Source organism: Nannospalax galili, unplaced genomic scaffold, assembly GCF_000622305.1.
Source record: "Nannospalax galili isolate Female #2095 unplaced genomic scaffold, S.galili_v1.0 scaffold779, whole genome shotgun sequence".
Classification (NCBI taxonomy): domain Eukaryota; kingdom Metazoa; phylum Chordata; class Mammalia; order Rodentia; family Spalacidae; genus Nannospalax; species Nannospalax galili.
The window spans coordinates 116,405-129,788 of NW_008345224.1; the positions used below are offsets into that span (position 1 = coordinate 116,405).

Here is a 13,384-nt window from a genome sequence, read left to right on the forward strand (position 1 = left end):
TATGCTAACAGGGTATCCTACTTGCTGTGCTGTGATTAGACCACTACCCCTATATAAGCTTGTGCCTTCTTGCAATAAACCAGACCTGTGTCACTGAACTTGGTCTCCTGTGTCTGAATGTGGCTCCACTGACACAGTCTCCTCACCAGCCCTGGGCTCCGGGACCGGGCAGAAGCAGCGATGACAGGAGGCAGCACAGGGCAAGCAAAAGAGCTGCCTCAGCAGAAGAACAGCCTCAGCCCAGGGTGAGCGGAGGAGCAGCCTCGACACCATGAAAACAAAAAAGCGGCACCCACGAGAACGGAGGAACGGCTGCTGCTGGCGGTGACCACACATCCCCAATCCTAGGAAGATTTTATGTTTGTATCTGGAGGGTTTTTTTTTTTTTTTAAAGAAGTTAGTTTCTTCAGGGAAGAATCTTCTTTTCTTCCAAGAGCAGAGTCAGGGAAGAGGCAGAACCCCAATTTTTACTCCCAAGATCCAAGATTTACCCTTTCCACCAATGTGCTCCAGTATCCAGAGTCCAGGGACGAACTCTTCAGTCCAAGTCCCAGAAGGGTGGAGGCCCTGGATATTTGTAAGATGAATTGTGGTGGAAATCTGGTGGAAGCTGCTTCCTGTCAGTGTTGAAGTTGGAGTTGCTGCTGTCTCAGCTTGTCAACCAGCTCTTTCAACTACTTCTCACCTTCAAAAATTACACCATGGGGCTGGAGAGATGGCTCAGTGGTTAAGGTGGGTATTGCTCTTGCAGAGGACCTAAGTTCAGTTCCCTGTACCTATGTCAGGTGGCCCACAGCTGCCTGTAATTCCAACTCAAGGAGATCTGATGCCCTCTTCTGGACTCCCTGAGCATTGCACTCATGCCCTGGGGCATGACAAGCAAGCTAGGCTGGCAGAGCTGAGTTTATAAAAGAACACCATCATATTCTGCTTTTTTTTTTTAAAAAAAAAAGATGCATTCTGGGAATCAAACTCGGTCCTGATGCTTAATTTGCTAGCACTTTGTTTACTCTCTCAGCCTGTAAAGGGAGCTTTTCAAAATGCAAGTCTTACACCTTTAATCCCAGCACCCAGGAGGCAGAGATCTGTGAGATCAAGGCCAACCTGGTCTACATAGTGAGTTCTAGGCAGATTGAGACCAGGGAGACCCTGTCAAAAAAAAACTGCAACTCTGTCTCTGTCCCTCCCTGTACCCTCCATCTGATGGGTCCCTGTGCCCCTCAGTCCCTCCCTGTACTCTCCATCTGATGGGCCCCTGTGCCCCTCAGCCCCTCCTTGTACACTCCATCTGATGGGCCCCTGTGCCCCTCCGTCCCTCCGTGTACCCTCCATCAGATGGGCCCCTGAGCCCCTCAGTCCCTCCCTGTACCCTCCATCAGATGGGCCCCTGTGCCCCTCAGCCCCTCCCTGTACACTCCATCTGATGGGCCCCTGTGCCCCTCAGTCCCTCCGTGTACCCTCCATCTGATGGGCCCCTGTGCCCTCAGTCCCCTCCCTGTACACTCCATCTGATGCGCCCCTGTGCCCTCAGTCCCCTCCCTGTACCCTCCATCTGATGGGCCCCTGTGCCCTCAGTCCCCTCCCTGTACCCTCCATCTGATGGGCCCCTGTGCCCCACAGGATTAAGTACACAGTCTTGTAGGGCAGTGAACATTGCTTGCTGCAGTCTCTAGTTGCATCTCCCATCATTTCTCTTGCTATTTGGTTTGGTGCCTCACCTTATCTAACACAGTCCTCCACTGTCCCCACCACTGTTTTCCTGTAGGCACAACAGCCCACATTATTCAGACTTCTCTCTCTGGTCTCTAGAATACTCCACTCCTCCTTACTCTCTCAACTTGCTTTCACCTTGAGAATTAATGCCCAGGATCACATTCCTAAGACCTTTCCTGTCCAACCATCTCAGTCAGTAGACTGGACTCTTCTCCTTTGCTTCCTTAACATATCATCCTGGCAGGAATGAAGATGTTGTTCTGAAGAGGCACTGTATCGGGGCTGGAGAGATGGCTCAGCAATTAAGAGCACTCGCTGCTCTTGCAGAGGACCTGGGTTCAAATCCCAGCATCCATATGGTGGCTAACAACCATCTATAACTCCAGTTCCAGGGGGTCCAATGCTCTCCATGGACATTGCATGACATGGGTGTACTTGCATACATGCAGGCAATACACTCATGCACATAAAATAAAAAAAATAAAATGTATTTTTTAAGAGATGCACTGTGTCCCTCCCTTCTGCTATCAGACTGAAACAATGGACCCCAAAGAACTGGAATTTCCCCAGGAATCTCATGCTGGGAGAAGGAAAAAGCAAAGCCTGACACCAGACAGAGCTTGTCTTCTGGAAAGAGAATTTACACAGTGCTGGCGACTTGTCCTCCTGTTCTCTATTTAAACGTAAACCTCACACTGGCTCCCCAAAGATGGACTTGCATCACTGCAACTCTTTGTTCCCCTTCCCAGCGCAGCCCTGTTGAACACATTTCCTTTCCCTGCTTTATTACCTGTCTCCTTAATTGGCCTGTTGAGCACACGTGGCTGAGCCCAGCTTGTTAGGACTGCCAGGGCCCAGGCTCCGACCCTAACAACCATGACCTGGACAGTGTATTCAGACACTAGTAATAAACTGTGGCCTGTTTGTTTGTTTGTTTGTTTGTTTTGCTGTGCTGTGCTGGGGATGGAGCCCAGAACCTACTGCATACTAGTCAAGCCCTTTGCCTCTAAGCTACATCCTCTTGCTTTCTCTATGCCCATTTTCCCTGCAACGTGAAACTCTCCTTCAATTTAGAGACCAAGTCTTTTATATCTCCACTACCTGACACATACTGGGACTGAACAATAGTATGGACCTTTTTGTTTATGTACAAATGAGTGGGTTGATTCTCCCATATTGTATATTCTTCTAAGAGTTACTGGGCTAAACTGGGATTACATACCTTTAATCCCAGCGGTCAGGAGGCAGAAGCAGGCAGATCTCTGTGAGACTGAGGTCAGCCTGGTCTATATAGTGAATTTTAGGCCATCTGGGGCAACAGGGAAACTCTGTCTCAAAGGAAAAAAAAAAAAGTTACTGGGATTTCCAGAATTTACATTAGGGAATTCAGATATCAGCAACATTCTCCAGACAACTTGGCCTCTGCCCACATTGCTCAATAAAATTACATGTGTCTCGCAGTCAAGACCACAATTTCCACATGCAGAAGTCTCTGCCTGCCTTGATACACTTTTGGGTGAGTACTACCTGCTTGTAATTCATAAGTAGACCTTGAGCTGGTTGGGAGTTGGGGATGGGATGCAAGAGACAAAAGAAACATCCCAGCTACATACAGAACACCTGAAACACAAGAGATAGGAAAGATTCTAGTGGGAGATGTTTATGGGAGAGCCATTAAAGTCAGTTAATAAGACTTTACTCCATGTCTCTAGAGATGCCCATACATGCCTACAGAAACCCTTCCTGAGCTGCATGACCCCGATCAAGGTCTTGTTTCAATGTGTGATTTGTTACAGTAAAAATAAGGAAGGAGTTTGGAAGCAGTTAAGGTCACTTTGTGCAGAGACCATGGCACTACATCATGTTAAATAAAATGTCAGTCAGTAGTTACTGTCATTTTCTTCAAAGGATTTTATGTACCATAGGTAATTCTATAATATATTTGGGTATGATTTCAGTTTGATTCCATTCTCAATTTTTAAGAATTTAGTAGGACTGCTGGGCATGGTGGTGCATGCCTTTAGTCCCAGCACTCGGGAGGCAGAGGCAGGTGGATCTCCATGAGTTCAAGGCCAGCTTGGTCTACATAGTGAGTTCCAAGTCAGACTACAGAGAGACCCTGTCTCAAAAAGACCAAAAAAAAAAAAAAGAATTTAGTAGGAATATATAAACAGGGGTTGGAAAGATAGCTCAGTGGACCCAAGCCCAGTTCAGTTCCCAGCATCCATGTTGGGTGGCTCATAGGTGCCTAGAACTCCAGCTTCAGGGAATCTGATACCCTTTTCTGACCTCTGTGGGCACTGCTCATACATGCATATAACACACATAGACACACACATATGCACAATAAAAAAAATACAAACACGTGTCCCAAGTTCTTGGTGCACACATTTATTTAATCACAGTACTAGGGTGGCAGAGGCAGGCAGATCTCTGAGAGCGAGACCAGCTTGGTTTGCATAGCATGTTCCAGGCCAGCTAGGGCTACAGGGAGACCCTGTTGCAAAAAACAAAGGAACATATAAATAGATCTGTATTTATGTGTGTATGTGTATTCATGTGGGTGCAGGTGCACGTAAGCAGGTATGTGAATGTCTGTAGAGGCCAGAAGTTAACCTTGGGTGTCATTCCTTAGAACTGTCAGTCTTTTGTTGTTTGTCTCTTATTCACCTGGGACTCACTGTGTAGGCTAGGCGGGTTGGCCAGCATGTCTCAGGGATCCACCTGTCTCTGTCTCCTGAGGGATGGGATTACACACATGCCCCACCACGCCCAGCTTTTTCAGTGGGTCCAGGGATAGAAGTCAGGTCCTTCTGCTTGCATGGGGAGCCTATGCTGGCTGAGTCATCACTATCACCCTGTATTTCCTGTCTGAGGATACCTGAGAGGATGATGAGAATGAGTGGTGTTTGGTGAGCACTGTGTGGGGTCTTTTGTCTCTGTCCTCATCAGATCTCCTCCACGACCCTGGAGCACAGGTGTCACACCCTTACTTAAAAGGAAAAACATGAAGCTCAAGCAGATTAAGCCGCCTGAAGTCTCTTACAGCCCACATCACAGTATGAGTTCACATGCTAGGGTTTTTATATTTTGATATATATATATATGTATATATATATATATTCAAATTTAAATTCATTCACATGAAATTATGAGTTGAGTTCTTTAGAAAATTGTTACCCATGAGATTCTGTTAGTGAATACTTATTTATTTTTTTATTTTATTGAATTTTTACTATTTCCATATAATTTGATGGTATTTAAGATGCCCTCCCCTACCTGCACCTCCCCTTAACTGCCCCCTGCCCAATTTAACATACTTTATTGTATATATAATACAGCCTATAGAGTCTGATTTGTTTCCCCAAATGTCCTTCAGTTGGGTCCATTCACTGGAGCCTGGTTAACTTACGAGAATCACAGTTCTATGAGAGACTGTCTCTCCCCCTCCCAGCAGCCATTCATTGCCCAAAGTTCCTTAGGTTGGGTTGGGGTTTCTTTCCCCCTTCCCCATGTCTATGCTGGGATTTTGTCTGATTTGAGCTTGCATGGAACTTGTGCATGCTGTCACCATTGCTGTGAGTTCAGCTGTTTGGAAGACTCAGTTTCCCGTGGTCATCCACCACCTCTGGCTCTTAAATATTTCTGCCTCCTCTTCTGCAATGATCCCTGAGCCTGGGGAGGCAGAGGTTTGAAAGAGGGTCCTATTCCAGGATAAATACTCTTCAGCCTCTTGTTCTCTGCATGTTGGCCAGTTGTGGATTTCTGTGTTAATCACCATGTGTATAAGGAAACTTCTCAGGTGAGAGTTGAGAGATGTATTCATCTTATATGTAGCGGTTGTATTGAAGATGTGTCACTCAGGGCTAAGCATCTCACAGTCAGTCTCTGCATCTAACCTGTTGTGGAACTCTGTATTAGTCTCCATCTGTTGCAAAAAGAAGCTTCTTTCATGGGTGGTGAGAGGTATACTTGTCTGTAAATATGACTGTTATAGACTGGGATCTACAAATGCCCCAAACAGACAAACAGACAGGTGAGTCTGGAGAAAGAAAGATTTATTATGGCCGTGCTATATGGCCAGACTACGCCCTTTCCTAGAGGGTCCGAGTGTAGCACCAAGCCTAAGCACTCTGGCTCTTTTTATATTGATCACGATGCTAGGCAAGCAAGCAGAATACAGAGGCCAATCATTGAGCGTTAAGCTTGAGCAAACATTATCAAGGAAATACATAAGAAAATACAGTTTTCCACCCAGACCTCCCACCTGCATGGAACTAGCTTCCTCCTTCATAAACAGACATTATCAATCTTACTGTTATTCTACTTTGTCTTTACTAGTCACAAAGTTCCCTTTGGGGTGGGGGGTTGTTATATAGCAATTGTATCTTAGGAACCTCTAAATGTTGTGGGATACTTTTTGTACAGAGACACTATAACCAGGAGTGAAAATTTAAGGTTCCCAAGCATACAGGTGGAGAGTCCCCTAACTAATTCCTATTCTATTAAGCAACAATTACTATTTTGCAGAAGCAAGCCACGCATAACCTACAGAAGCCATAAATCAGCAGTTAGCAGGAGCACTCCAGTACGCTCTGACCTGTTCCCAAGACAACCAGGGTCCAGCTTGCATGTGTTCCCATATGCTAGGACAACTGCCTGATAATTTCAGAGACTAGAGTCAGCCTAAACTTTAATATGGCATAGCTATGGTCAAGAAGGTGCCTTATTACAATGAGGATGCATATTTAGAATAGAGCAATAAATTACATTGGTCTAGGAATGGGGCAAAGTAGGTTTTTCTTTAGGATCTATGACTTCTCTAGCTGTGTATATGTGGCTATGTTTACAGTATAACACATAAGTTCCCTCTCATTGAGTTCGACTTAATTCCAATTAGACAGCTGTTGATTACCCCCAAGATAGAAGAGCCAGTACTGCACCAATAGCTATAGTTTTCTGGGCCAGTGGTTGTTTATTAGGCTTTACAGCTGGGTAGGACCATTGATTGGTTTTCTCCCTCGGCAGCTTGTATAGTATCCTCTAATACCATTAATCTTAAGGGAGGAGGCTTCCAGGTTAGTTCCAACTAAATTGCTGCAAGTCCTGGGGCTTGTCCTAAGGCAGGGGAATGGTGATCCAGTTTGGTAGGATCTGGCTAACTCACCCAGCTAGTTATGCACTTTCTGGCAGCCTCAGCAGGAGAGGGTCCAAGGCCCAAGGAGAGTAGATGGGAACAAGATGGGCTGACTAGCTAGCAGAGAAAATATGAGCCCCAGGGCAGCAGGACTAGGGCTGGTTCCAAAATGGGGTATCTGGCTATAACTTACTCAGGTAGTCAGGCACTCTCCTGCAACCTCAGCAAGAAGGTGCCAAGGCCCAAGGAGAGCCAATGGGAACAGGATGGACTGGTTCTTACTAACTGGCAGAGAAGGCTTGAGCTCTTGCGCTCTGGAGTAGCAGGACTAGGGATGGTCCCAATGCAGGGGGATGCATGTGGTGGGATCTGGCTAACTCACCCCAGCTAGTTGAACACTGTCCCTCAGCCTCAGCGGAAAGTGTGTATTTATTTTGAAAACCTTTTTGATCCAGCCATATGTACTTCAGTTCTTTTCTTTTTAAAAAATATGGATGATTGTTACTTGTCATGTAGGTGCTGGGAATCAAACTCGGGTTCTCTGCAAGAGCAGCTAGTGCTCTTAACCACTGTGCCATCTCTTCAGCCCCTCAGTTCTTTTCTTATGAAAGGTTTTTTTTGTTTGTTTTTGTTTTGTTTTTGAGGCAAAGGCTCTCTGTAGCCCCAGCTAGCCTGGAACTCACTATGTAAACCATGCTGGCCTTGATCTCATAGAGATCCACCTGCCTCTGCCTCGTGTGTGCTGGAATTAAAGATGTATGCCACCACCAACATGAAAGTCTTTTTAAAAAATAAACTGATGTAGTTCAATGTTATAACATGATAACCCAGTACCAAGAGCAAAAGTGACAGTTCCTGGTATCTCTACATAAACGCTGAATGACAGCACACTTGCATTCAACTTCACAAAAAAAATCATCTTCTGATCTATGAAGATTCATTGGCAGCTCTTCTACTAGTGGAGATGTGTATGTATGTGTATATGAACTGAGTAGGCAATAAAAATCTAATAATCAAGCTACACAGTCAGATCATACTGTCCACCAGGGAAGATGATGACTTGATGGCCAACTGCTGAAGAAAACTCAGGTGTTTGTGTATGCTTGTGTGTCTGTATGTGCATACATGTGTACAGGTGCATGTGTGCAGGTGTACATGTGTGTGGACATCAGAAGTCAACATCCAGTGTCTTCCTTATTTTTTGAGACAGGGCCTTTTGCTGAACTTGGAGCTTGATAATTCAGCTAGACTAACTGGCCAGCAAGCTCTAGGGATCTTCCTGCCTCTGCCCACCCAGTGTTGGGATTACAAATGTACACCATCATATCCAGAACTTTTATGAGAGCTTTAGGAGATTGAACTCAGGCCCTCATACTTTCAAGGCAAGTACTTTACTGACAGTCATTTCTGCAGTCCCAAACTCAGATCTTTTAAAGTTAGTCATGTAAAGAAAGCACAGTATATATCAAAATTATAAGGTGTCTGAAAGAAAAAGAGCCATAAGAAGACACGGGTTAAAGCCCCAAAGCAATGAATTGTTTCTACATATTTTATGATGGGAAATGCCATGGAAACAGAGTCCTGGCTGCCTGTGGTACCTAATCTCCACATACAAGTGATGCTGCCGATGGACTAAAATTGGAATTTCCTGCTATATTTGTTACTTTTCTGTTATGAAAAAGTGCCATGACCAAAACCAACTTAAGGAAGAAAGGATTTATTTGGGGCTACAGTTCCAGACAGATAGAGTCCCTCATGTCAGGGAAGGCATCGTGGCAGGCATTGCTAGACTTGACAACAGGAACAGACTGGTCACATTTCATTTATACATAAGAAGCAGAGAGAAAGAACAGGAAGTGGAGCAAGGCTACAAACCTTCAAAGCCTGTCCACAGTGATACATTTCTTCCAGCAAACCTCCATCTTCTAAAGGTTCTATAACCTCCCAAACAGCACCACCTGCTGGGGACCAAGTGTGCAAATCCATGGGCCTATGGGGGACACTTCTCATTCTGTCCCTCACCTTTGCTCTTTGTAAATGTTGATGGTGAATAACCTAGGCTACTGCTGTGGGTCCAAGCAATCGTTGGCTGGAGTTCAGGCTGCATTTGGGGTTTAACCATGAGAACTGCTGGGGGGGGGGCGGAGAGAGAGAGAGAGAGAGAGAGAATGAGAATATGACTAAGCAACAGACAAATGTACATCAACAGTTTACTTCTGCACAACAATTGCAGGCACAAATGTGGAGGTAGTAATTTGGCCATATATGCCTAATCAAAATCATCCAAGCCCAGTCATCCATGGAGGCCTCTTGGGGATTCTGTGTGCAGGACACAGTGACACCAATGTTAACAGACAGGTCCTGAGTTGACAGAGACCCTGTGTGAAAATGCTTTCTGCCCTTCATGAGCAGAACCTCCATTTCATCATAGGTGAAATCAGGCTACTGGTTTCTAGATTATTGGTGTCAGGGCTAAATGTTGGGATGTTGATGGAGTGCTCACCCTTTTCATCAGTGATCCAGCTGGGGCAGGGAGCCCTCACATTGGTGGAGTGTACATGCTTCATGGTCCACAGGGTATACTGTCATACCTGTGAAGACTGAGGTCATTTCAACCTGTAGTCACCCAAGGCTTTACATGATAAGCTTTCTGGGAAGCCTTGGTGTCCAAATTCTGTCCCGTTGTCAAAGTCCCAATTTTGATTATTGGGTAGTATATAGAAGTAGAAAAATCCTCAAGTTTGGGTCCTTAAATGTTGGAAAATAGAAATGGATGTAAAGAAGGAAAGAAGGGAGAGATGAGAAGTGAATACACACAAAGGGTGTTGGAGGTAGAGAAAGTTGGAACCATTGCAAATACTGGGCTGAATGCCCAGGAGCGTGGGGGAGAGGAGGTTGTTCACTGGAGGATGGCTTGGAGCTTCCCCTGCCAAGCAAATTACATAAACCACAGAATGGGAGGACAGGGATGCCTCCTTAGGCTTTTGAAGGCTTAACTCCTGTGTGTTTATCACCCCAAGTCACTGGGGCCACCATGGGCATCCAGCCAAAGCCTCAAGGGCGATGGTCCCAGCATGTCTCAGATGACTGGGAATGCAAGAAGAGCCCTGTACAGACTTTCTGGGTAGGGGAGGGTCATGTAATGGTTAATACTGATTATCAACTTGAACTTTACAGGAGTTAGGATCACCTAGGAGACAAGCTTCTGAGCATGTCTGTGAGGAGATTCTAGATTAGGTTAATTGAGGGTAGAAGACCCACCTTAAATATTAATGTCACCAACCCAAAAGATGGAGAGAGCAGAAGAAAAAAAAAGCGAGAAAGTAAGCGGGACACCAGCATTCATCTCTCTCTGCTTCCTGATTGTAGATGCACTATGACCAGCTGCCTCACCCTCCTGCTGCCATGACTCCCCTGTCACGATGGACTGTACCCTCAAACTGTGAGCCAGGGTAAACCTTAAGTAGCTATGATTAGGTATTTTAGTCACAGAAAGAAGAAAATAAATTAGTAGAGGGGCTAACAAGGGCCTAATAGCATGGACCAGCTAACGCTCTGTGACACCCTTGCAAGGCAATTGGGCTTTCACAGCTTCTCCCTGTGCATCCTCAAAGAGGAAACCTCAGAAATGGAAATTCTCCCAAGGACAGGAGAGAGGGAGGGAGGGAGAGAGAGAATCGAGATCCCAGCACTGAGTAGGCAGAGACAAGAGGATCCTTGGGGGTCTCTAGGCAGACAGCCTAGACTAGTTGGCCAGTCCCTGGCCAGTGAGAGACCTTGTCTCAAAAACAAAAGCAAGGGTGCTGGAGAGGTGGCTCAGTGTTTAAGAGCACTGGCTGATTTTGCAGGGGACTGGGGTTCAGTTCCCAGCACACACATGGTGAGTAACAACCATTCTTAACTCTAATTCCAGGGGATCTAATGCCCACTTCTGGTCTCCACTGGCATTGCATGACATGGGTGCACTTAAATACATGCAGGCAAAACATTCATATACATAAAATAAAATAAATAACTTCTAAAAGCAAATATTAAGTAGACAATATCTGAGGTTGCCTTCACACATGCACACATATGCATGTGCACCTGTATACACAAACACATAACTGTGCACACACATATATGCACGGGTGCATGCAGGCACACGTTTTGTAGTTCAGGTTTATAACACCTATACCTGATTCCCATTTCATTGTGATCCTCAATACTGTGAAGTCTGCCTTGCTTTTTAATCTTCTCCCATTTTTGTTACTCTGTTGTTGGGCTGATTATGTAGAACTGTGTGTTGTTGACTCTGTGGCATCTGCTCTCCAGGGACAGAGCTCTGCTTTTAAACCACCCCCTTGATCCTTTCACAGAGGTGAACGAGGAACAGGTGCTCACCCTGTCCACCAGGACCCTGGAGACTGACACTTTACATGGGCTTGTCACCTGAGCCACACCAGTCAGGGGGCTCAGAGGAACTAGGATCTCAAATGTATGAACACCCTCAGCCCTCTGTCTCAGGTAGCGAAGGAATAAATGAATGGAAATGAAGAGCCAGCTTACTGCCAAAGAGGATGGAAAGCATCTGGTCAAGAGCTGTCACCTGGAAACACCTCCAGGGAAGCACTGAGTCACCCCTGTCAAGGACAGCAAGGAGGCCTGGTGAGTGACAGTCCCATCCCGGCTATGCTTAGAACAACACAGCTTCAAATCAAAGTGGAAACAGATTCCTGCATCTGACCCAGTGAGCCAACATTTTGTTTGCTAGAGACTTCTCTCTCAGCTCAAAGATGTTTGTCATGAGCATGTCCATAGAGGACACCAGCTTTCATGTTCATGTGGGCTACTCAGGACACCTCTCACTTCCTCAGCCTTTCAGAACTCTCCATGTACAACCCATTCCTAGTATAACTGTCCTGTGTGTCCATCCTGGCAGGAATTAAGATGGGTTTTGTTGGTTTATTTGCTTGTTTGTTGGAGACTGTCTTACTATGTAGCCCTGACCTACTTGGAACTTGCAGTATAGATGTGGCTAGCCTTGAACTCACAGAGATCCACTTAGCCATACTTCCCAAGTGCTAGGATTAAAGCATGTACCACCAAGCCTGGCATTAGTAATTAAGATATTCTAGGGACTAGAGAGACTGATTGCTTCAGCGGTTAAGAGTGCTTGCTGTTCTTTCAGAGGACCCAAGCTTGGTTCCAAGCACCCACATTGGACAATTCACAACCATCTGTAGCTCCAGCTCAGGGGATCCAACACCCTCTTCTGGCCTCCAGAGATACACAACACACACACACACACACACACACACACACACACACACACACACAATAAATAATCTTTTTTGAAAAGATAATCTAAAGAGACATTTGCATCCCTCCCATTAGCTCTTGGATACCTGAGACAAGGGACCCTGAGGAACTGGAATTTCCCTAGGAATTCCATGTTGGAATAAGGAAAACAAAAAGGTTGAAGCCTGGTACTAGCCAAAGGGGAACATTGTCTTCAAGAAACAGATTTCACACAGTTCTGACAACTTATCAGACCACCTTGCAGGGGAGACTAGAGCCCAGACAGTGATGATGGATGGGACCATACTTGACCAGTACTGCTTAGCTATGCATATTTCTTGCCCTCTCTTTAAATCTTAACCTCATGTCAGGACCCCAAAGCTGAACTTACAGGGTACTGGATCTCTTTATTTGTTCTTCTTCCATGTTTGGCCACATTGAATAAATCTCTCTGCTTTTCACTATTATTTATCTTCTTAGTTGACTTATTGAGGATGCATTGCTGAGCCTGGCTTGTGAGGGCTGCATTGCTGAGCCTGGCTTGTGAGGGTCCAGTCTCTGGCTCTAACAACCCAATGGACTAGGGGAAGACATTGGATGGTAGCCAGTGAGAAAGCTGCTCTGGCTTCTCTCACAGGTCTTCAGGTTGAGAGGAGGGGCCGTCTCAGCGTGTGTTAGCATATCCATACTCTCTCAGTCTCTTTTTGTCCCATCATTTTGTAAAAGACAGATCAGGGGCCAGGTGTGGTTGTGCATGCCTTTAATTCCCAACACTCAGGAAGCAGAGGCAGGCAGATCTCTGTGATTCAAGGCCAACATAGTCCCAGATCATCTTGGGCTACCTAGTGAGACCTTGTATCAAAACAAACAAACAAAGGAAAATAACAACAAACAAACAAAAAACCAAGAGAGAAGAGAGAACGGGTCTTCTCCAAGGGTTTTCCAGACAATAATTAGAACTGAATTTTTAAAAATTTATATTCTGTGCATGCGTTTGTGTGTGTGTGTGTGTGTGTGTTATGTGTGTGTGTGTGTGTGTATGTATATATGGGTACATGTGTGCCATGGTGCACATGTAGTGGTCAGAAAACAGCCTCAGGTGTCTGTAGGAAACCAGGATGCCAGGCCCTAGGGTGAGGTGAGCCTAAAACTTATAGGTCCAGGCTGCATTCTCTGCTAAAGGGAGGGGCACTGAAAACAGTGGCTCAGATAATCCCTGTCTCACAGAACACTGCTAGACTGGCAGGAGGAAAA

At 45.6% G+C, this 13,384-nt stretch overlaps 1 protein-coding gene across 1 annotated transcript in view; it reads left to right on the top strand.

Moving 5' to 3' along the window:
• The window catches only part of CUNH2orf76 (chromosome unknown C2orf76 homolog), a 90,561-nt gene extending 78,602 nt beyond the window's left edge, over nt 1–11,959 (top strand). Inside the window, exon 8 of the mRNA XM_029567507.1 lies at nt 11,209–11,959. Within this exon, the coding sequence (XP_029423367.1) occupies nt 11,209–11,285 (77 nt within the window). The 3' untranslated portion in view covers nt 11,286–11,959. The remainder of the gene's footprint in view (nt 1–11,208) is intronic.
• Nucleotides 11,960–13,384: the final 1,425 nt, after the last annotated feature.